Source organism: Elephas maximus, chromosome 2 (genome assembly GCF_024166365.1).
Source record: "Elephas maximus indicus isolate mEleMax1 chromosome 2, mEleMax1 primary haplotype, whole genome shotgun sequence".
NCBI classification, from domain to species: Eukaryota; Metazoa; Chordata; class Mammalia; order Proboscidea; family Elephantidae; genus Elephas; species Elephas maximus.
The window spans coordinates 221,769,886-221,795,137 of NC_064820.1; the positions used below are offsets into that span (position 1 = coordinate 221,769,886).

A 25,252-nucleotide genomic window follows, 5' to 3' on the forward strand; every position below is an offset into this window, starting at 1 on the left:
GACATGGACACCTAAGGTGAATCCACACAAGAAAAGTGATGTGACTGAAAGAACTGGCCATGGGCTCATGGACACATATAAGTTCATTATACTATTCTGTCCACTTGTATATATGTTCAAAATGATCCTCACCAATAAGGTGAAAAAACAAATGAAAACACTTCAGCAAATTTAATCAATTTGTCAAAATCCACCAGTTTTAAAATAGAAAAATAACCTAGCATTCGTTTTTAACTGACATTCATCCAGTTCAGCCATATACCTCAAGGAAATAGTACACCATCCATCTTCTTGTTAAGTTCTAACCACATTAGATTTTTATTACATCATCCTTTCATTTACTGTCAATGTACGATTGATTATATTTTCCCTTGATTTCTAAATTTAAAATAGATCATGTAATTACTGTATTTCTCAACTTCAGAGAGAGAGTTCTAAAGGAAAAGGGGGTGGTAATAAACACACAACTGTACACATTAAAGTTAGAAGTTTACCTGTAAAGATGTAATTGATCCCGTGTGTCCCTGGAGCACAGCAACTGGGGCACAAGTTCTCAAGCACCACACTCTAATTATTTTATCACAGCTCCCAGCAGCAATCATTGTATTCTCATAGTTTACTGCCATATCTGAAATTTCTGCAGAATGACCTCTTAACGTGGATAACAGGCGGCCATTATGTGTTGACCAAATCTTTACCAAACAATCATCTGACCCCTAGGAAAAGAAGACCCAAAAATAAATATATACTCACTAGCATACCAAGCCTTTCAAATAATTTAAAATGACACCAAAACTCTCTCTTCCTCTCTTTCCAACTGTATGATACTCTATAAGTTGTAATGGTATTTGTTTCCAAAGCAAAGAAATTCTGCCTAAGGGCACAGTGAAGCTATAATTCCTATAGGTCAGAAAACATTATACTATTTTCCCAAAAAATCTCTGCCAAGTAAAAATTCATGGCTCACCTATTTCAATTAACAATGGTTAAACTTTAGTTCATGCCAAATTAACTAACTGGATGAGTGTTAGGACAGATCTGTTTCATAGGCTGAAAACAAGTGGCAATCCCCCCAAAATAAAAAATTGGAGTAGCACCCTCATTTTAAATAAACATCAGGGTCTCAAATTTACAGACCAACCAACATCCATTCATTCAGTAAACATCTGAACACCTACTATGAATTTCACACCTGGAAAATAAAATTTAAACTTCTCACCCATACTAATTTTCCCTTAAAACATTAAAATGGTAAATTAAATTCTAAACTTTTTAATTACTTCTAACCCTGAAATATTTTTTATAATCAATCATTTTCCCTGGATCAGTGACTGAGCAGCATGAATAAAAATCACCTGTAGAGTTTTCTTGTTGTTGCAATTGTTGTTAATACACAAGACAATAATCTAATTCAGTAGGTCCAGATGTACTAAGTACATATATATTTTTTTAATTTATTTTTTCTTATTTTTTATAGCACCTCTGCTGACTATATGCTTAAGACCCACTACACTAAATCGATGTCTTTCAAAACAGCACACAATCCCAACTATCTGCATCTAAATCACTGAGAATGGAGAATTTAAAATCTACATGTTTTTTAAGATTCTCTCCACTCTGATTAACACTAAAGTGCCCCAAATTAAGTGTCAACTCACCGTAAAGATCCTATGTCCTGTTCTGTCAAATGCTACACAGTAAACAGCAGAGAGATGTCCCAAAATCCTTCTGTGCATTTTTAAATGCTGATACATAGTTCCTGGAAATGCTGTGCTAAAATTGGAACACCCTGTGAGTTGTCTTCCTCGATGAATCTCCACTAGGAAATAAAACCAATGGAAAAGGTTAAGGGGAAGCCTACAGGTAAAAAACTAAACAAAAAAAAAAAAACACTTTTCTTTGTTGTTACTGTTAGGTGCCGTCAAGTTGATTTTCAACTCAAATCAACTCCATGTGTAACAGAGTAGATCAATTTCTAGAAGGTCACAAAATCTATGTTCTAGAAATCTTTAGGACAGCAGTTTCTTCCCAATACTACTCTAAATCAGTAATACAGACTTCTTACTAAGATTATTAATTTTTGTTTTAGTAATTATTTACTTTAAGTAAACAAAAAATCTGAAATTTGATTTCTCACTATGGAACAACAGTACCAGTATTTCCTTTAAAACTTTATTGTACCATTTATAAAGTTGGTCAAGAAATTAAAAGGATGGTTTCAGGCATCTGGAAGGCCAACCGCACTTACCAAGGTTTGGTGGGGACCCATAATTCACGGGCATTTCAGGAGGTCTTCCTCTATGAAGAGCAGCAAAGGCAGAGCCCTTCCAAACTGTGTGCCTGCAGTCTTTAAAATGAATTTTAGATACACATAAAATCTTGAAAGTTAGCCCCAAGAAAGATTTTATAGAATACTTACGTATATTGTAATAAACTGTTTATTCAAAGTTTAACCAACTAATATACTTTAACAGAAAAGCCCTAATGGTTTATTAGACTATTTCTGAAGAAAAAAAAAATTAAGACATCTCAGATACAACAGCAACAACAACTAACATTTGTGTAGCACTTTACAATTTACAAAGTGCTTTCCACATACATTATCTCATTGAATCCTCACAACAACCCTGTGAGGTAGGTATTATCGCCAATTTATAAGTGAGGTAACTGAGGCTCAAAGGTTGCAGGACCTTTAAAGAGATCCACTGTAAATTATTAGTAGGGATGGACCATAAAAATAGATCTTGACTCAAAGTCCCAAAGCACATTTTTATTTTTCAATGCAGAGTTATGCCACATAATATTAAAGATAAAAGGTCTTAATCACACCTAATCCAACTTTCCAACAGCAAAAGCTTTTGTTAAAAAAAAAAAATTTAATTTCTTTGATGTATATGAAAATTCTTAACTTATCTAATTACTTAAATGTCCTTCAGTTTAAAAATTAATTTGACTAATATAGTACTGTCAAGACTTTAGTCTTTTTAGAAGTATTGACAGATTAAAATTAAATGGCTCTCCTCTTGCTTTAGGATCAGATAATCCTTTACACAAGTGCACATATGTAGGGTCTGTGTGTCTGAACACAAATCCTAAAGTATCAATCCTCCTCTACCTACCAACAAATACACTAAGAAAAACTGTCTGCCCTCCTGTATAGGAGACAGTAGCAGAACACAGATTATGAGCAGTCAAGCTGTGCTTGAAATTAGCTTCTTCAAAACTGAAAGAGGAAGGGAGGGAAGGCATCATACTAAACCTCTACTGAGCCTCGGGTGCCCCAAACAGGTATATTACGTTTTACAAGAATGGATTCATTACCACTATCATGATCAAAGAGCAGTTACAAGGCATCCTCTCATGGCACTAGTACAAAACAGAGAAATATGGCCCCTACCCTAGGGCAGTTTGCTGCACTTTATCAGTGAAGTCTTCAAAGGTCTGCCACTTCTAAAGCAGTGCTCATCACAAAACAACCACATGGAGCGTTGACACAAGTAAAGGAAAACAGGCTACCCAAGAAACTACTACATAACAACCTAAAATAGAATGATTACAAGGTGAATAAGGACACAGGAGGAAGAATATGAACAGCATCCTGATTCGAGCCACAGTGTCGTATGGCTACAGAGCACTAAGAAACAACTCAAGCTGACAAACCCGTCTGGTATGGAAGGAACCAAGAGGGAGGGCTGCTCTTTCTCAGCCAAAGCCTTACACTAGTGGTACATCTAACAGGCAGCATCACATCAGCAACAGCTCTTAACAAAGATAATCACACGATGGCTTCGCGTATGCTCAGGATCAAAGAGCCAACAATCACCCATGAGCAGTTTAGCCACGTTGTATACATAGGTCATATCACATACATATACTTAGTCTAAGCCGTTTATACCAAGCTAACAGAAAAAGAATAGCAATTCCAATCATTTTGCTACCACATAACTTTGTGAAAAAATTAAACTGATAAAAAAAGAACCACGCAATTGTACATTTTTGGTGCATGTTTTCAAACTGCTATCAAATTTAGAAAATTTCAGAATCTAAATATCAAATGAAATACTTCTAGCATTTAAAAGAGTTTATTAGACACATACAATTACATTCAGTGAAGTTAAAACTGAGCTACAAGATGGAAAATTAAGAACTCACATTGATAAAACCTCAAACACATCTCAGAATAAATTCAAGCTTTTTAGCTTAACATCTATACCTTTATCATTTTCTGAATGCAGGACTCATTAAACACTTATGTGATAAAATTCAATGTTCTATGCAAAATGCAGAGAATTTTATAGTCCACAGTATGATTTATAGTTACATATCACCTTTCTTCCACAATGCTTACATTACTTCACAATTATAATTATTATTAAGCTATTAATACAAAGCAGAACACTTCTTCAAATTAAGGTACCTTTTGCTGTACGTAGCAAAGACTGCCTTCCTGCCCCAAGCAAAGAAGTCACTCTTGAAATACTGGGTGGAATTTCTTTATCCAAAATAGGACCAATGCGCTGACAGATTTGCAACAGATGATCAGGAGCCACGTGCTTATTGGACAAGACCTGCATGGAGAGCAAGTTTGAAAAACTATTTACAAAAAACATTAAATACGTAGAGATAAATCTGACAAAAACAGGTGAAAAACATGTACACTGAACACTTCAACACACTGAGAAATTAAAAATCTAAATAAGTAGACAGAGAGATCTTGTTCATAGGTCAGAAGACTCAAGATTTTTAAGATGGTAATTCTTCCTAAATTGATCTATAGATTTAAAGCAATCCCAGTCAAAGCCCAGCAGGCTTTTTAGTAGAAATCAACCATTGTAAAATTCACATTTATAAAATTTATATGGAAATGCAAATGACCTAAAAAGCCAAAGTAACTTCAAAAAAGAACAAAGTTGCAGAGTTAACACCACCTGGTTTAAAGAGTTGTTATAAAGCTACAGTAATCGAAACAGCACGGTAATGGCACAGAGATCAATGGAACAAAGAGCACAGAAGTAAACCCAAGCATATAAAAACAAATGATTTTTCACAAAGGTGCAAAGGGAATTAAGTGGAAAAAGCGTAATTTTTTGACAAATGGTGCTGGAACAATTAGATGTCCATTTGCAAATTCAAAAGAAATTTGATTCATGCCTGGCATCATGAACAAAATTAACTCAATGTGAATCATAGATCTAAATGTACAACCTAACACCATAAAACCTCCAGTGAGTTAGGCAAAGACTTCCAATATATAACACCAAAAGCACAATCCACAGAACAACAAATTGGTAAATTGAAATTCATCAAAACTCAAATCTTGTTTTTCAAAAGGCACTGTTGTGAGAATGAAAAGACAAGCCACAGGCTGGGAGAAGTATCTGCAAAGCATATACAGTGAAACCTGTGAGGCCAGAACTCAACAGGACTGCTTGTTTTTCCAGGTCTCATAAGTTTTGTTTTTGACAGGGTACAGTATTACCCCTTCTCTATCACTCATATTAGTGGAAAATATTTGTGTTTTCCTTCTCTGACAGGTTTCCACCTTACACAGGTTCTGACTTTCACAATATTTGCCGTATCAGATAAAAGACTTGTGTCCAGTATAAAGACACTACAAAGAATGAGAATTCCAGAACACTTAATCGTGCTCACAGGAAACTGGATATAGACCAAGAGGTAGTTGTTCAGACAGGACAAGGGAATACTGCATGGTTTTAAATCAGGGAAGGTGTGCATCAGAGTTGCATCCTTTTGGCACAGTTATTCAAGCTGCATGCTGAGCAAATAATTCAAAAAGCTGGATTATATGAAGAACATGGCATCAGGATTGGTGGGAGACTCATTAACAATCTGCGTTATGCAGATGACACAACCTTGCTTGCTGAAAGTGAAGAGGACTTGAAGCAATTACTGATGAAAATAAAAGACAACAGCCTTCAGGATGGATTACAACTTAACACGAAGAAAACAAAAACCCTCACAACCGGACCAATAAGAAACATCATGATAAATGGAGAAAAGATTGAAGAATTGTCAAGGATTTCATTCTACTTGGATCCACAATCAATACCCATGGAAGTAGCAGTCAAGAAACAATGTTGAACTGCCTTGGGCAAATCTGCTGCAAAAGACCTCTTTGAAGTGTTAAAAAGGAAAGATGTCACTGTGAGGACTAAGGTGCACCTAACCCAAGCCACAGTATTTTCAGACACCTCAATGCAAGCGAAAACTGGACAATGAGTAAGGAAAACCAAAGAACTGGTTCCTTTGAATTAGGATATTGGTGAAGAATACTGAATGTTAACATGGACTGTCAGAAGAACAAACAAGTCTGTCTTGGAAAAAGTACAGCCAGAGTGCTCTTTGGAAGTAAAGACGGTGAGACTCTGTCTCACATACTTCAGACATGTTATCATGAGGGACCAGTCACTAGAGAAAGACATCATACTTGGTAAAGTGGAGGGTCGGTGAAAAAGAGAAAGACCCTCCACGAGATGGACTGACACAGTGGCAACAATGAGCTCAAACAGGGCAATGACTGTGAAGATGGTGTGGGACCAGGCCGTTTCATCCTGTTGTACACAGGGTCACTCTGAATCAGAACCAAGTTGACAGCACCTAACAACAACTGTGTCTGATGAAAGAATTGTGTTCACTATAAAGAACTCTCAAAACTAAACAAAAATAAAACAGTTCAATTTTTTCTTAATTGGCACAAGATTTGAACAGACCTTCACAAAGAAAACATGCTGATGGCAAATAAGCACATGAACAGATATTCAACATCATTAGTAACTGATGAAACACAAATTAAAACCATAATGAGATACCAGTACACTCATTAGAATAGCTAAAATTAAAAAGACTGGCCAGAGCAAGTGTTGGCAAGAAATGTGGAGAATTGCTGGTGGGGATGTAAAGTGGTATTACCACATTGAAAAACAGTTTGGCAGTTTCTTAAATTTAGGTGTACATCTCACATATACCTCAGCTATTCCACTCCTAGGTACTTAACAAGAGAAATGAAAGGGCATGTCTATAAGTAAGTGCGTACACGAAAGTTCTTAGCAACTTTACTTGTGATAGCCAAAAAGTGGAAACGCACCCCAAATATCCATCAACAGGTGAGTGAATAAACAAATTGTGGTATATCTATAAAACAAAATACTACTCAACAATAAAGAGAAAAAGGGCAAAAGAAATATACACAATGACATAGATGAATCTTACGATAGGTGAAAGAAGCCAGAAAAAGAGTAAATACTGTATGACTCCATTTATAGAAAACTTTAGAAAATGTGAACTAATATACAGTGACACAGAGCAAATCGGTGGTTACTTAAAGAAGAATGCAGGGAAGAGCAGGGGTGCAACAAAAACTTTTGGGGGGACAGATATGTTCACTATCTTGATTGTGACAATGGTTCCATGGGTGTATATGGAAGCCAAAATTTATCAAATTGAATATTTTAAATATGTGTAGTTTACTGTATGTCAATTATACCTCAATAAAAATAAATAAAAAAAGGTACTACGTAAGTTTAACTCATAAGTAAGCCCAATGTTACCCGATATGAATGTATTTGGCATAAAGTTAAATGCTGCATCCCCAGGGCTTCTCACTCATACTGCTACCACCATTTGAGGACAGAGAAAACAGCACATTACAGGACACAGGCCAGCTTTGGATCCCATCTATTCATGCCAACAGTACTCCCAGGCACTGAGAAACCAACAACGTCCCATACATTTCAAACTCCCTGAGAAAGTGCTCCAAAGGAAACTTACAGCACATGGCTCTAGTTCTCACTTTTTGTTCTTAATCATGAACCCAAGTGTAAAATAAGCCTGGATCCAATATAAAGTTTTTGCTTTGATAACCACTGGTAACAGAAAAGGCTAGACAAAGTATCTTCAACTTCTCAGCCTGACAATTTCCCCATCCTCTGGCAGATGTCCCAACACAAAATTCAAAAGATATACATCAAAGTTGAGATAGACCTCAAAAGTTTCTTAATACTAATTAGTAACACTCTGCTTCAAAGGGTCAATATGTCAAAATCAAAAAAACTGTTGTAGATAATCAGCTCTACATAGGGGGTAATAGGGAAATAAGAGTAATTAATAAAGATAATTCCAACAGTACCAAGAAAATCACAGACCTCAGAACTTGTCAATAAAGAAATCTGAAGGGAAAAAAAAAGAATCACCACTAAATTAATTGCATTGATTGACCTAAAAAAGTATCTATCCAGAAAAAAACCCAGTGCTGTCGAGTCGATTCCAACTCATAGCGACCCTATGGGACAAGGCAGAACTGCCCCACAGAGTTTCCAAAGAGCGCCTGGCGGATTCGAACTTCTATCCCTTTGGTTAGCAGCCCTAGCACTTAATCACTCTGCCACCAGGGTTGTTTCCATAAGGTTTAAATAGTTGTTCAAAATGCCTTAGGAAAACAGCAACATGGCTTCTGTAACTGGAAAATAACTTTTCTCTAACCTAATAAAGTTCTTTGAGATTTCTACTACCCAAGTAGATAGAGAACTTCCAGTTGATAAAACTGATTTTAAATTTTGATATTATATAACCAACCTTATCTAAGAATGGAGGCTTGTTTCTGAAGCAGACAGATGAATAAAAACAATTTCTCCAGATAGAAATGTTAAACAGACTGCTTCCTAGCCCTAAACATAATCTTACTTATTTCTTAAACAATCCAGAAGGAGAACTCTGCCTGGATTGAAGCACCATTAAAACAGTAAGAAACTTCAACATAAACAGGTACATTGATGGGAAGTCCAGATGTTACAGGAACATGGATCCTATGCAGCAGTTGCACTGCAAAGACAGAATTAGTCTCTTGCATGGGTCAAGATTTTAACACCATCATCAAAGATTCTGGGAGAAAATTATCCTCTTTCTGTACAAAACAAGGTACATCTGTAAAAGATAGGGTTCTAGTCCATATACAAACAAAATAATCAAAAGAAAGTAACTCTGGCTTATTAAAAATAGCATATTGACCAAATCAATACAATAGATACTATTCTTTCAATATTTTCAAGTCCTAGATATGAATATTAGTAACAGTCACATCCATCAGCAACTTCAATGAGTAAGCCAGTTATACAAGGTTCTCAGCAGTCAGTTAAGAACTAAGTTCATCCAAACCTCAGTCAGTCTCTCTGCTATCTCACTCTCTATCATAATTCTGCGTCAGTCTCTTGAAATGTTTACCAGCCACGATTCTAGTAGAATCACTGCATTATGTTCCAAAATACTGCAGTAAGCATGATCCCCTCATCAAGCCCCAGGCAGTAGTTCCAAGAGTGGCAGTAAGATCTAGATAGCCCAGCTAATTAGAAAGTTATGGGAGGAAGTCACTTCTCCAATAAAGTTTAGGATGTTGTAATTTAATCAGGATCTAGAATGAATATTTAGTATCTTTCATATGTACCTATCTGACCTTCAGCTTTCCCTTAATTACTTTAAAACTACATTTAGAAACCATGCAGTGGGAAAAACTGTAAGTAAACTACCGTATCACATTACAATTCCTACACAGTAAACAGGACAACAATAAAACACAAGAATAACAACACTGCCTTTTATACAAAATAAAAAGATCTGGTGTCTTCCCTGCTTAAGTAATTCCCTTCAGCTTCCATTGAGATGAACATTCTTGGCCTCTTTTCTAAGTTTTACAGAGAAGTGAAAGCTGAGTGGTCAACGGCAGAGTAGGTATTCCTACAGAAATAAGGGAAAAAAGAACTTAACACTCAGTTTATACAAAAGAACCTAGGCAGGCAAATATTGCAGGGTGAGTGAAGATCCTTCATTTAAAAGCATTTATCTTAATTCAAAAACGTTAACTAACGTCAGCCTCACGGAGCAGACACTGACTAACCAACAGCCAACACTTTCCTGCTTCAGCAGAACCTCACTTTTCCAGACTCGCTGATGGGCAGGGGGTCACGTGATCTAGTTCTGGTCAATGAAACTGAGATATCTGCTGGGGCATGGGATGTTATCGAAAAAATTCTCCTTCTTAATAGCAGTCACAGGCAGAAAGGCCCCTTTGTGCCCATCTTTTCTGGGATATAATGCCAAGAGCTGCGACAGTCAACTAGCAACCATAAAGCTAAAGTTTGAGGAAAAAAGCCAAAATGTCAAGGATTCCTGAGCAGAAGAAAGAGACTGAGTCCTTAATAACACCATTAAATCACTGCCATCAATTCCACCTACAGACTCATGAGACATCATTAGTAGCTTTATTATTTCAGTCACTGCTTCTGTTATAAGCAACTGAAGCGTTTCATAAGCCTATTTTCAAGTGTTACGGAATTACATAAATCACAATAGCATAGCATGTCTACGAATCTGAAGATCTGTGGTAAAGTCACTCACCAACAAGTTCAAAACCCTGCCCACCAGTCATCCCAGTAAAGTGACACTTGTCTGGAAAATGCTAGTAATGTTGACTTCGATACTGAATAGTACTGAGTAAACCTCAAGTTAGCATTTATAAGCAATTAATTTTATTTTCTTCCTCCCTTAGCAAAATGTTGAGTCCTATTTCTTCTAAACTATGAAAGCATTTCCAAACTGTAAGTTAATCAAGGAAAAAATGTAAGACTTCTGATATTCTTCAGAGGGAGTTGGCATCCTACTGTTTCTAGATCTGTACCATCAGAGCATCCCAAAAGGAATAAAACAAGAGTGCAAAATTCTCAGTGGCTTTATCCATAAATAAGCTGACACCTGGAAACAGTGAACCGGACATTTCTTCTGTTTTACTGAGTTTTCTAATCATAATCTGACTAAAACCTGTGCAACAAATAATCAATATAGTCTTAATCTGCATAAAAAAAAAATGTGTAGAGTACTTAATAAACACACAAAAACTAAAAAAAAATCAGAGCTCATTTTTTTAAAATACCTGTTCACAAGATGTATTAAAATAGCAAAGACAGGCACACTGAAAAACATACAAACTTGAAACACACTACAGTCTTCCTAAGAAATAGTATTTATTTGGTAAAATAATTTCAGCCATACAACCACCATACAGACGACAACAGATTTCAACATTTATGCAACACATCTCCCAGGCAGGCTTAACTTCATTATTTTATGTAGTTTGTCACACTCCAAAAGACCCGTTTCAGCTGTGTCTTCAAAAGTCACTCATAAAGTTCAATGGAAACATAAAGCAATAAATTAAAAAAATGTTCAAGGACCATTCCCAAAGCCAACTCTTCAGACAGGGATTGGACTGGACTATAAGACAGAAAATGATACTCATAAGGAGTGAGCTTTTTGGCTCAAGTAGACACATGAGACTATGTGAGCAACTCCTGTCTGGCGGCGAGGTGAGAAGGCAGAGGGGGACAGGAGCTGGTTGAATGGACACGGGGAACACAGGGTGGAGAGGAGGAGTGTGCTGTCCACTAGGCAGAGAGCAGCTAGGAGTACAAAGCAAGGTGTATGTAAGTTTTTGTATGAAAGACTGACTTGATTTGTAAACTTTCACTTAAAGCACAATTTTAAAAAAATATTCAAGAAATATTTGGACCTTAAATTATATAAAGTCAAAGTCAAAAAAAGCACTGCTGAGTCTTGAAATGCATGAAACAATTCTTCAGTAAATAAGATTAAATCATCCAGAAGAGAGATACTATTTCCCAAATGAATAGGAGATTAAAAATAAAAGTCATAAAGCATCCATAGCTACTCCTCAAGTGGGCAGAGCTCAGAACCGATTTTTTCCCACTTCCTTAACAGCTTAAAACATAAGACTGTGTTTTTAATGGCCATCTTTTTGAGCTAAAATGTTGAGCAAAAGGAATTTGATTAAATGTTTTTAATAATATTAATATGTATTACAAAAGTTTAATCATAAAACAGTCACAGGAACAGAAGTCCATGAATAGATGCAAGTTAGGAAGGATTTAGTACTTCAGGTAGAGAAGGGCTTTAAGCACAACCCAACGGCAGAAGGATAAAGATTTAATAGATGTAACAAAATAAAATATATAAACCTCTGTAAAAGCAAATCCTCCAAACAAAATTAAGCAATCTAAAAAAAGGAATTTAGAACATGTGACAGACTGAAAATAACCTAAATCTTACAAATCGGTAAGACAGATTCTGGTAGAAACATCAGTTACTGGTATTGTTTTACCCATCAGATTGGCTAAGATTAAAAAGTTTAAGAAATCAGTATGTTCTCATACACTGTAGTCAACAATATTAACTGCGACAGCCCTTAAGGAGAGCAATTTTACAACTAGGAGTAAAAACATGTAAACCGTTCTACCAATTATTATATTTCTAGAAATTTATTATGAATGAACAATTACATAAGATACAGATAATAAATACACAGATTCATAAAAACCATTCATAATAGAAAAAATCTGAAAACCAACCAAACGTCCACCAAGCGATGGGTTAGATAAAATTTTTCAGTGAAATGGAAATGCATTCACAATATAATTTTTTAAATGGCCCTATTTTTGCTGGAATATATATGCACAGATGAAGAAAAATGAACATTTCTCATTTAGTGATTTTTCTATTTCCTCTTTCCTCTTTTGCTCTCTAAATACTCTACAATAAAAGTAAACAATTTCTGTTTCTCTTTAGGACAACTGTAAGCCACAGTTTACACAGAAAAAACTAATGAAATAATTACATACTGTTTTTTGCTACAATCTCTCAAGATCTTTAAACATTTGTACACAAATACAGGCAAACTAAGACTTTAAATCGAGATTCTACCGTCAGGTATTTCTCCAGCAAAATGCTCTCAATGTGGAGTCCTGCTTCAAATATTCAATGACAATTTAACTAACAGATACCAGAAAAAAAGGGGGGAGGAGACTATCCTGACCCACAGAACGTGGTTGACAGTCTGGGCTCTGAGTCTAACTAGTTTGGGACCTTTGACAAGTTAGGTTCCAAGACTTCTGTTTTCTCATCTGCAAAAGTCACAACAAGTAACACTGTGCACCTACAATGTGCTAGGTAATCTAAGTGGTTTAAGGAGGGCTTCAAACAGATTCGTTCGGGTCAAACCTTCTGCTGAGAATTTGCATTTCTACTCCAGGTATACAGAATCAGAACCTACAGTTTAACAAAATCCCCAAGTGATTCTTAAGTGTAATAAATTTTGAGAACCACAGCTCTACCAGTGGTTCTCAGAATTGGTAGCTAACCAGCAGCATTAGCAGTGCCTGGGATCTAGTTTGAAACGCAAATTCTCAGCTGGGGTTCGAACCTGAATGGGTTCCAAGCCTTGGTTTTAAGGTTTTGACTAATTCCTCAATACATTAATAATAGCTAACACACAAATAGCAATCACTGTCTGACAGGCTGTTCCGAGCACTTCAAATACACTAACTTATTAAATCTCACAACTATTTACCTCCCTTTTACAGATAAGAAAACAGAAGCACAGACATTAAATAACCTGCCCAGAATTTAAGAGCTAATAAATGACAGAGCTAAAAATATAAACCCAGACTGTCTAGCTCTGCAACTACCCATCATAAGTACTCAGCTATAATGTATCTTAATAAAAACGACACCTAGATAATCAAGGAGTATCATTAGGAATTTTGAAGCCAAAGGGAGGCTCCGGAAATTTTAAAAACCAAATATATGCAGACTTATTAAAATCTGCATAATTTTTCTAAACAGTTAATGCTCACATTTAATTTCATTCACCACCTCCAGTACAAATACGAAAATGAAAGTCTCAGCCAAAATCTGAAGTAACACTACATACGTAACCAATCCTTCACTGCTATAGTTAATATAAAATTTTAACACAAAGCTTTTACATCTAAAATGCCACTTTCCCATATCCAGAATAGAAAGGAAGTATAGTAAGTAATGACCTTAATGAAATGAATAAAGAAGCTGAAATAAGGAATGAAGGTATAGCCTCCATTTATCACATAGCTATTCAGTACTGAACATTAACGCAGTTGGTCTGCAAACAAAGTGGATATCTTTGAAAGACATTTTAAGAAATCAAAGATCATCCAAGACATTTAATAAACAAACTTTAATAACAAAGCTATGGATAACTAGTTCTGAATGAGAAAATAAACTAAGTACTAAACATTCATGCCTTCAATAAATATTCAGTCTACTATATGTCAGGAACTATAGATGTACCTACAAACAACTATAATTATATATCCCTCTTTATTTTTAAAAGTTGAAAGTCATCATTGCTTTAGCTCAACTATCAAAAGCAGATAATTTGAGGTGATTCCGCTCATCTTAAAAAAAATGAGAACAAGCTGAATATACTTCATAAAAAATTTTTAACCCATCATAGCACTGAGGAAACAAATCTAAACTAAGTCCCATTAAGTGACAAGCCCTTCTGTGGACAGAAAATTCACAGCTGCTTCATTCCTACAAGAGAGGCAGAAAGAATTTACCACAGACAAAAATGAAAAACCTGAAACAGTTTTAACAAATTTCAGTCACCTCCTGGCTGACATGATCAATTAGAATCCTGAGAAACTTCAGTCACAAAACAAGCAGGGCTTTACCAACTTCACAGGGCAAAAAACAGACCCAAGCCAGCTCTAGAAGAAATCCCTCACTACCAGGGCACTGCAGAGGCCTCCAAAGGCTGGAGACAGGGCTAGACAGCAGAGAGAACTCTTCTGCAGTCCAAAAAGTCAACAGTGGTCTAAGAAGTAGATCAAAATCTCATGAAGTTTGGAAAACAACCAGGGGGAAAAAACAAGCTTTAAAAGAAAATTAAGATTGACTTTTCAGCATTAAGGAAACCGTAGGACAGTGAAATGACATGTTTGATGTCCTGAAAGGAAAGAGTAACTATCAATCAAAATTCCACAGCGAGCAAAAATATTTAAAAATACAGATATTTATCAAAGACACAAAGAAAACAGAAAAGGCCATATAAACCAGAGACTCCATCAGCCTGAGACCAGAAGAACTAGATGGTACCCTGCTACCACCAATGAGCACCCTGACAGGGAACACAACGAAGTTCCTGACAGAAGCAGTAGAAAACTGGGGTGCAGAACCCAAATTCTAGTAAAAAGTCCAGACTTAATGGTCCAACTAAGACTTGAGGGACCCCGGAAGACATGGCCCCCACATTTTGTTAGCCCAGAACTGAAACCATTCCCAAAGCCAATTCTTCCGACAAAGGTTAGACTGGACTGTAAGACAAAATGATACTTGTGAAGAGTGTGCTTCTTAGCTCAAGTAGATACATGAGGCTAAATGGGCAGCTCCTGTCCAGAGGCAAGATGAGAAGGCAAAAAGGGACATGGGCTGGCTGACTGGACACAGAAATCCAGAGTGGAAAAGAAGAGTGTGCTGCCACATTATAGGTAGAGCAACTAGGGTCCCATTACAATGTATGTATAAATCTTTATATGAGAAACTAACTTGAACTGTAAACTTTCGCTTAAAGCACAGTAATGATGATAAAGCTATTTAAGAGCAAGAAAAAAAAAGAGTCAAAAGAAAAACTGAGAAGTCATTACTACCAAACCTGCATTATAATACCAAAACCAGTTCTGCAGACTGAAGAAAAAGGATCACATACATGACCCACAGAAGAGCAGGAAGGAATTTAAAATAGGTAAGCAAAAAAATTTCACTGTTTAAAAAACAACAACCAAAAATCTTGAAGAATTTATAACATACATAATAGTCCAAGGGGCAGGAGTATAACAAGTAACAGTTTTAACTTCATTTATTTGGTAAATGAGAAAGAAACTAAGGTAAGTAGTAATGCATGTTGGAATCTATAACCACTAACAGAATAATAAAAGAACGTTTAACTAAAAAACGAAATAGAAAAATAAAGAGAACACTTGATTAATCAAAAACAGACGGAATAAATGAAGAACATATGGGACAAACAGATAAAAGAGATACACGGCAGACACAATATTAAATAAAAATGGTCTAAACCCTCCAATTTATTTAAAAAAAAAAAAAAAACAACCGTTGCCATCGACCCTACAGGACAGAGTAGAACTGCCCCGTATGGTTTCCAAGGAGCACCTGGTGGTTTCGAACTGAACTTTTGGTTACACAGCCCTAGCTCTTAACCAATACACCACCAGGTTTTCCAATTAAAAGACTGCATAAATAAACCAATTCAAACTAGGGTCACATAACAATGTGTGTATAAGCTTTTGTATGAGAAACTGACTTGAACTATAAACTTTCACTTAAAGCATAACAGTAAGTAAGGAAACCCATTCACCTATGTTCAAGTGATTTTCAACCAGGGTGCCAAATCCATTCCATGGGGAAAGAATAGTCTCTTCAATAAAGAGTCCCGGTTCTCTACATGCAAAACAGTGAAGCTGGACCCATACCTCATACCATGTATGATTAACACAAAATGGATCAATGGCCTAAATGTGAGAACTGAACCCATAAAACTCTTAGAACAAAACACAGGCATAATGCTTCAGAATCTAGTTTACAATAACAGACTCTTAAATATGACACCAGTAGCATGAACAATAAAAGACAAGATAAATTAAACTTCATCAAAATTTGAAACCTTTATTCTTCAAAAGACTTTATCAACAAAGAGACAACCTTTAAAATCTGAAAAAAAATACCTTACCAAAGACAACAAACAAATGGCCAGTAAGCACATGAAAAGACATTCAACTTTACTAGCCATTCGGGAATGCAAATCAAAACCAGAGATGATACTGAACATTTTGATCAAAGATTCCATAAAAGAATCTTGACCAAATGTAGACTAGAATTGCAAATTATCATGAAAACCAGATTTTCTGAAGCCATGAAGGCTGGATGAACCCCTGAAACTACTGCCAAGATAATCATTAAAGCTTAAACCAAAAATACCCCCTGAAAGACCATGGCCTCAGAAAACATCTAGGTCAACTGGCATAACATAGTTCACAAAAAAAATGTTCCACATCCTCCTTTGGTGAATACTGTGTCTGGGGTCTTAAAGCCTGCAAGCGGCCACCTAAGATACAACAGCTATTGGTCCCATCCCATCTGGAACAAAGAAGAAGAAAACCAAAGACACAAAAAATACTAGTCCAAAAGACTAGCAGACCACATAAACCATAGCCTCTACCAGCCTAAGACCAGGAGAACTAGAGGGTGCCCAGCTACAACCACCAAAGGTTCTGACAGGGATCACAAAAGAGGGTTCCAGACAGAGCAAGAGAAAAATGGAGAACGAAAGTCAGATTCACAAAAAAAGACCATTTACTGGTCTTACAGAGACTGGAGGAGCCCCCAACACCCTTCTAACCCAGAAGGGTATCCAATCCAGGAGTTCACCTTTCAGTCCAAGATTAGACAGGCGTGTAAGATAAACAATAACACACGTGAGGAAGCTGCTTCTTACATCAATCAAATTATACGAGACCAAATGTGCAACATCTGGCCAAAAGCAAAGATGACAAAGGCAGGAAGGGACAGAAAATCTGGATGAATGGAACACTGAACCCAGGGTGGAAAGGGGTAAAGTGCTGACACACTGCAGGGAATGCAACCAATGTCACAAGAACAACTTGTGTATAAATTTTTTTAATGAGGAACTAATCTGCTCTATAAACTTTCACCTAAAGCACAACAAAGTTTTTAAAAGTTTAAGGCGAATTACCCCCTGTAGTCTCCTTAATACTTTAGCTTAACTAGTAAAGAATGTCTGCCTTGAGCATTATGCTCTCTTAAGATCTATCTACATGGGACCAAACTGACAACAGCAACTCAAAAAATGATAGGAACCATGGGGAGGAGTGTATTTATGATTATTAACGGAAAAGGAACAACTCAGGAAAGGCTGAGAATGACTGCAAAACCAGAAGAATGTGATCAGTGTCACCGAATTATACATGTAGAAACTGTTAAACTAGTATACATTCTGCTGTGTATACTCCCCCCAAAAATTTAATTATTAAAAAAAAAAACAAAACACATGCACAATGAGCTACCACTTTACCGCCACTAATCAAAACCAAACCCACTGCCGTGGAGTCAATTCCAACTGGTACCAAGCCTACTGGACAGAGTAGAACTGCCCCAGAAGAGTTTCCAATGTTGTAATCTTTATGGAAGCAGACTGCCTTGTCTTTCTCCCAAGGAGCTGCTGGTGGGTTCGAACTGCCAACCTTTCAGTTAGCAGTCAAATGACTAACCACTCCACTACGAGGGCTCCTTCACCTCCTCTAGGAGAGCTAGAATTAAAAAAAAAAAAAAAAATGAAATACAAGTGTTGGCAAAGATACAGAGAAACTGGAACCTTCATACACTGCTGGTAACCAAACCAAACCAAACCCACTGCCACTGAGTCAATTCCAACTCAAAGCAACCCTGTAGGAAAGAGAACTGCCCCGCAGGGTTTCCAAGGCTATAAATCTTGCACATAAGCAGACCAACACATCTTCTTCTCAAGTGGTAGCTGGTGGGTTTGAACTGCTGATCTTTCGGTTAGCAGCCAAGCACTTTAACCATTGCGCCACCAGGGCACCTTACATTGCTGGTAGGAAATCAAAATGCGATTTAAGTATGTAAGTGGTATTAAATACTTTAAGATGAAATGCTTAACTGCAAGTTAAACAATCAAAGAATAAAAGTAAATATTACTTGTTTCTACAAATTAAATTTATAAATAAGATTTATAGTTGCACTTAAAGACCACTTACAATTTTAACAAACCAAATATTGACTTCAAAACAAATTAACTTTTTAAAAGTCTGTTGCTCACACTCACAAAAAAAAATCTATTTAAAAAGAAAAAAACCCTCAATTGATCACATGAATCCCTTATTGATATACAACAACAGGTGGATCCTCTGACTTACATCCTGGTTAAAGAAGAGGCTGGTCTATGAAAATGTACCATGTTATCAGTTACTTTGTTGTTGGCTGCCATCCCCTGCACTGATAGTGACCCCATGTGTGCACAGTAGAACCGTTCCCTAACAGTTACATCAAATCTCTTTCCTTTTTAAATAATCCCCTCCTTTACAAACCTAGTCCTTTCCAATGCCATGCCCAATTCTATAAGTCTCTCTTTCTTCCCCACCTATAAATCATGAGGATTCGATTAAATTCTACAAATTCACAGGCCCAGCTGTTAACGCAGATTTAGGTACTGAGAGATAACCAGTGTCAATTCTAAGAAGCCGAAGTACCAAAACTACAGAGCATAGGTTGGAATAACAGTCACAAGTTTAAGACAATAAGCTCTAAAGTTGTAAACAATGACATTAGAATCACCTGAGAAGGTTTAAAAAAAAAAAAAAAAAACACATGCTAGGTCCCACCACATTTGATTTAACTGGTCTGGAGCATGGCCTCAGCATCCAAAGTTGAAAATGCTCCCCAGGTGATTCTAATTCAAGGATGAGAATCACTGTACAAAAGGAATGTTAACCAACATCACGAGGAAACAATCTGATAAATACAGACTGTGGAACATTCTACAAGACGTAGTCCCGGTCTCCAGTAGGTCGGTAGCTCCAAAAGAAAAAAACATTCAAGATAAAGAGATTTAAGATGGAAACAATGCAGTGTACAACTTTTGTCTAAAGTCTGATTCAAATTAAATTTAATAGACACCTGGGTAATAACAGTGAACTCTTGAGTGTAGAATGGTATACATACCACTATACGTACATACATACTGGCATACACACATAGTATCAAGAAACTATGGACCATCCCTCAAGAAATAAGAACTATCATATGAATAGATATATGCACACCCATGTTCACTGCAACACTGTTCACAACAGCAAAAAGATGGAAACAGCCTAGGTGCCCATCAACAGATGAATGGATAAACAAATTATGGTACATACACACAATGAAATACTATGCAACGATAAAAAACAACGATGAATCTGCAAAACTTAACATAAATTTGGAAGGCATTATGCTGAGTGAAATTAGTCAATTGCAAAAAGATAAATATTATATGAGACCACTACTATAAGAACTCAAAAAATGTTTAAACACCAAAGAAAACATTCTTTGGTGGTTACAGGGTGGGAAGGGAGGGAGAGGGGTATTCACTAACTAGATAGTAGACAAGAATTATCTTAGGTGAAGGAAAAGACAACACACAATACAGGGAAAGTCAGCACAACTGGACTAAACCAAAAGCTAAGTTCCTGAATACAACCCAACACTTTTAGGGACAGAGTAGCAGGGACCAGGGTCTGGGGACCATGTTTTCAGGGGACAACTAGGTCAACTGGCGTAACAAAGTTTGTTAAGAAAATGTTCTGCATCCCACTTTGGTGAGTGGCATCTGGGGTCTTAAAAGCTAGCAAGTGGCGATCTAAGATGCAGCAATTAGTCCCAACCCACCTGGAGCAAAGGAGAATCAAGAATACCAAAGACATGGAAAACATCAGCCCAAGACACAAAAAGGGCCACATAAACCAGAGACTCCATCAGCCTGAGACCAGAAGAAACTAGAGGGTGTTCGTCTACCACCAATGACCACCTGACAAGGAACACACAGAAAGTACCTGACAGAGCAGGAGAAAAGTGGAGTGCAGAATTCAAATTCTAGTAAGAAAAAAAAAAGAAGACCAGACTTAATGGTCTCAGACTGGAGGAATCCCGAACACATGGCCCAAGGCTGTTAAACCAAAACTAAAACCATCCCCGAAGCCAACTCTTCAGACATAGACTGAACTGTAAGACAAATGACACTCGTAAAGAGTGTGCTTCTTCTTAGTTCGAAGAGATATGTGGGACTAAATGGGCAGCTCCTACCCAGAGGCAAGATGAGAAGGCAGAGACAGACAGGAGCTGGTTGAATAGACGCAGAAAATCCGCGGTGGAAAGGAGTGCGCTATCACATTATAAGGATAGCAACTAGGGTCACATAGCAATGTGTGTATGAATTTTTATATGAGAAATTTTTATATGAGCTGTAACCTTTCACTTAAAGTACATTAAAAAAGGAAACTATGAATTGTCTGTTTTATAATATTGGCACTCTGGTTCTTTAAAATATTTCAGCATATTAACCAACAAAATAACTGGATTCCGAAATTTGCTTAAAAACAATCCTGGCTGGGAGATGGCAGTAACAGACGCAACAATTTGTTGATAATCGCTGACGTGTTACCTTGTGATTCCTCACTACTTTGTTCTATGTTTGAAGGTTTCCACAAAGAGTTTAAAAAAAAAAGCTTTAAAGAGAAATTAGACAAACTAAATATGGCAAATTGGTATTAACTTTGTGATAATAATAACTTTACAACTAACAATAAGCTAATCTGTATATACTACGTAGGTGTTCATTATCCTCGTGTATGTGAAATATCCTCTTAATAAAAAAAGATTTTGTTTGGCAGTCTAGAAGACAACTCATACATCCTTGACAACAGAATAATTCTCATCCTCAGCCACGACAAGTTCTTGGGGAAGGAGGATGTTAAACTGGAAAGTAAAGGACAAATAGGACACCCACCAGACAATCAGCCAAAATAATCAAGGCCATAAAAAGGTGTTATCACACAGCTGCGCCCCTGCTCCATACTTTGAATACTTCTAAAAAGAATTAATGTTTTAAGAAGAGTTTTAAGCAATCCTAGCAGTAAAGCCAAAAAAATGTATAAATTAAAAGCAACTTTTCCAGTAGTTACAGCAATTTTGTCTCCTGTAGCATGACTGCCAGGTCATGTCCATGTTTTCTGCTTCTCTGATTAACATTTACTATCATTAACAAGGATAAAAAAAAAAAAAAACGAGAAGTGCTTTAGAAGTGCGACTTAAGCCCATCTCAACAACAAAACTCAAGAAAACTCCGCCATCCTCCAGAAATTTTAGAACTCTGTCCCCTGAAAATGTTATTCACTTCTGTGTTTACTTCAAAAATACTCTAAGAAAACAAACATTAAAATTGACTTTCGCCTGGCTTTATGTATGAATGCCTAACTGTTCACAATCAGATGACAAAACACTTTGTTTTAATACAAGAATGCTGATGCTGTTCTACAACTTTCTACTTAGAGGTCTTATAACTGTTATAAGAGATCATTCAGCGGTTTTTTTTCTTTTTATTTCTTTTGCTTATACAAGACCCTGAACATGTCCTGGCAACTAGGTAAATCCTTTATTCTAATACACAACTCAGCAATAAAAACTTTCCTGAAAAGGACAAAAGAATCCTTGAAACTGCTAGAACAGTAGATAAAACCAAATTGTGTATTGTAAGGGCAGCTAAACAGGTTGACAAGAGAAAAGAACTGCAATCCACTTTACTTAGGGGCTCAAAAAAAAAAAAAAACCTTCAGAGTTAAGCTATGTTCAGCAAGATCGGCGTAAACCTCATCAAAATCAACGTTCTATGGCACTCTAAGAACGTCGTACAGTTTATGGCTGCAAAAGTTATTGGAAGAGTGGCTTATTCTCCCAGCAACAATATGTTTATTACGCAGCTGGGGGGGGGGGAAGAGAGAGGCGGAACGCTAAAGAGAAATATTTCTCCACCTTCAGACACCAACGATTTTATTCCTAGGGAACAAGTGGGCGAAAGACCTGGGTGGGGCAAAAACAAGGGAGACCAATCAGAGCTAGAGTTACAAGTCTGTTAAAACAAACAGATGAAACCACCTCCCTGAATGGCTGGGTCTTGCGCGCACGCGCACACACACTACACACACGATAGGCGGCAGCACCTGGAAACCCACCCCTGCTGTAATATCTTCGCGAAATCACCCGCACCTCCGCCCCACGCCGCCCCCCAAAGTCTGTTTCCTGCCAAAACAAACCCAGTCACCTAAAAAAAAAAAAAAAAAAAAGAAACCCAAACCCGATAGGAGCCAGTAGGGCTGTCCCGGGGCCGACCCTCCACCCCGCCTCCGAAAGTAACGCAAACATTGTACCACCCGAGCGTGCAGTCTACGAGGGGGCGTGGGGACGCTGCACTGACAACACTGCGATCGATAATGTCAAAAGTCTCACCAATTCCTCGTAGCTCCTGTTGTGCTCATTGCCCTCCCAATCCAACCTCTTCGGCAACAACTGGAAAGACACGAAATGCACACAAGTGACTACGGTTCAGATGGGGGAGCACCCGGGGGCGGGGGACGGGGCGAGCATCACTCCAGGGGCAAGGTCGGGAGGAGGGGACGAGGAGGGGACGCGGCGGGGCGGGCGGGCGCGCGGACGACGGAGAAGCACAGACCTGGTACTGCTCCAGCTCCTGCACCAGCACCTGCAGCCCATGAGACGTACAGTTAGGGGTGGACCCGGGGTCGCGCCCCCGCTCCATCCAACGCCCTCCACCCGCGACCCCCGGCGGCGGCACCGAGGCCGAGAAGCCCGAGGTCGCCGCCGCCGACCGCGGCGCCCGCACTCACCTGGGCCGCTCTCCGACATGGGCCCGCCGATAGGTACCGGGCGATGAGGAAGTACAGCTCTGCGGGAAAACGGAGGAGCCGGGTCAAGACCAGGGCGGGCGGGACAGGAGGGGACGGCACCCGAGAGCCGGGGCAGCCGGGCAAGCTGAGGTCGGGGACGCCGCGGGGAGGGGCAGTGGCAGCGCGGCCCACGTCCTACCTGACTCGATGAGGGGCACTGGGCGTCGGGCGGGCGAGGGCTCCGCCATGGCCGCGCGCGGGGAGGGAGGCGGGAGCGGGCGAGCGAAGCGTCTAGGCCGCGTCGAGGCCTGACCGGTCCAGCGTCCCTCTATCTCAGGCGCGCCGCCGCAGCCGCCATGCCGTGCGCACCGCCGTCGTCCGACGCCTCCGCGGGGGGAGTAGAAAGTAGTTCCTCCGCGGAGGGGCGCTCGGTGCAACGGAAGGACACACAGCCCAGCGTCACTTGGGAAAGCGAGTCTCGCCCTGTCTCCCCTGACTCCTGGGGGTAGGGAGAAGAATTTGGCGGGTGGACAAAGATCTGGGTCCTAGGCAAGGGAGGTGGTGAGTGGGGGAGGGGAGCGCGCGTGGGCAAGATCCCTGCGCGCGGTGAGGCGGCCTCCCGGTCATTGTGCGGCGCCTGCGCGGCGGCCCAGCTGTGTGGTGGGAGGTTGGGGTGGAGGTTGGGGCACCACCGGGGGCGGGGACGCGGGTAGGTGTGGGTCGGGTCACCCCGCCCCCGACCCGGGTTCCCCGGGGTCCAAGGGCGGGGGACGGCCCCTGGCAGCGGGTCCTAAAGGGTCGCCCGCTTTGGGTTGCTCTGAGGGACGTTTCACGGACGGTTGTGCGGGGCCCGTGTGTTTGCTCCCCACGAAGATCACTGGCTTCAACGATGCGAAAGCCTTAATCTCGAGAATTTGGTCGCCGCACCCCAAGCGAGGAGAAGAACGTCGGCCCCGAGAAGCCTTCCCTGGGGAGGGGAAGAGGAATGTGGGGACGCCACAGGTTGGGGGAGGGGACGCCGCAGGCCAGAGAGGCGCTGCGGGTCCTGGCCAGGGCTGCCTCAAGGGCCTTCTCCGAGCCACGGGTCCATGGACAATAATCCTTTAAGGCTTGGATTATGTAACAAACATCTACCGAGTCTACGTGGCCACATGCATTAGTGAAGATGGGGGGGGGGGGCAGGAACACAGAAGAATAAGACTGAGCCTCAGTCCTCAGAGAACCCAACAGTCTAGAAAAGGAGAAAGGGTTAATAAAATGCAGTGCAGCACTAAGGGTATAAACCTCGCTGGTCAAAGAAAGCAGCCCAGAGCTGGTGATGACTTAGCCGGATTTGTCAAAGGATGAATATGAGAGGGGACTAGAAGGAAGTGGAAGGGCAATAGAGACAGCAGCCCATTCCAAGGAAGAGAAGCAGGAAACTACGTGCTGTATTGAGAGGAAACGTGTGTAATTAGGAATCTCTTGCACGATAATAGGATTTGAATTTGGAGAGTTAGGGCCAAAAAATTCCCTTAACTGAGATGCTAGGCTTCTGTCTACACTGGATTCATTCATATATTCACTCAAAAAGCATTCACTGACCACACTCCATGTGCCCTGTTTTGACCCCTAAGAATGCAGCACTGAGCAAAACAAATATCCCTGCGTTTATGGACTGGACATTTCAATTCTAATTCCTGCTCATTGTAGTAATATCTACAGCACAGAGGTTAAATGTAGTGATTCAGAGCAGACTTGAGCAGGACTGATTGTATGGACCTTGTCACAGCTCCACCATTTATTGTGTAACCTTGAGCAAGTCAGCCTTCGTGCCTCAATTTTCCTTATCTGTAAAATGTAGATGATATTTGTGC

At 39.1% G+C, this 25,252-nt stretch overlaps 1 protein-coding gene across 2 annotated transcripts in view; it reads right to left on the bottom strand.

Annotated features, from left to right (window-relative positions):
- Positions 1-23,841, bottom strand: part of BRWD1 (bromodomain and WD repeat domain containing 1) — a 134,249-nt gene extending 110,408 nt beyond the window's left edge. Inside the window, exons 1-8 of one of the 2 annotated variants that reach the window (XM_049874858.1) lie at positions 23,596-23,841; positions 23,397-23,455; positions 23,222-23,251; positions 22,999-23,058; positions 4,418-4,568; positions 2,249-2,347; positions 1,659-1,819; positions 495-716 (exon numbers count right to left, since the gene is read on the bottom strand). In XM_049874858.1, the coding sequence (XP_049730815.1) occupies positions 495-716; positions 1,659-1,819; positions 2,249-2,347; positions 4,418-4,568; positions 22,999-23,058; positions 23,222-23,251; positions 23,397-23,455; positions 23,596-23,644 (831 nt within the window). In that variant the 5' untranslated portion in view covers positions 23,645-23,841. The remainder of the gene's footprint in view (positions 1-494; positions 717-1,658; positions 1,820-2,248; positions 2,348-4,417; positions 4,569-22,998; positions 23,059-23,221; positions 23,252-23,396; positions 23,456-23,595) is intronic. The other variant, XM_049874857.1, reaches the window with a different exon arrangement.
- Positions 23,842-25,252: the final 1,411 nt, after the last annotated feature.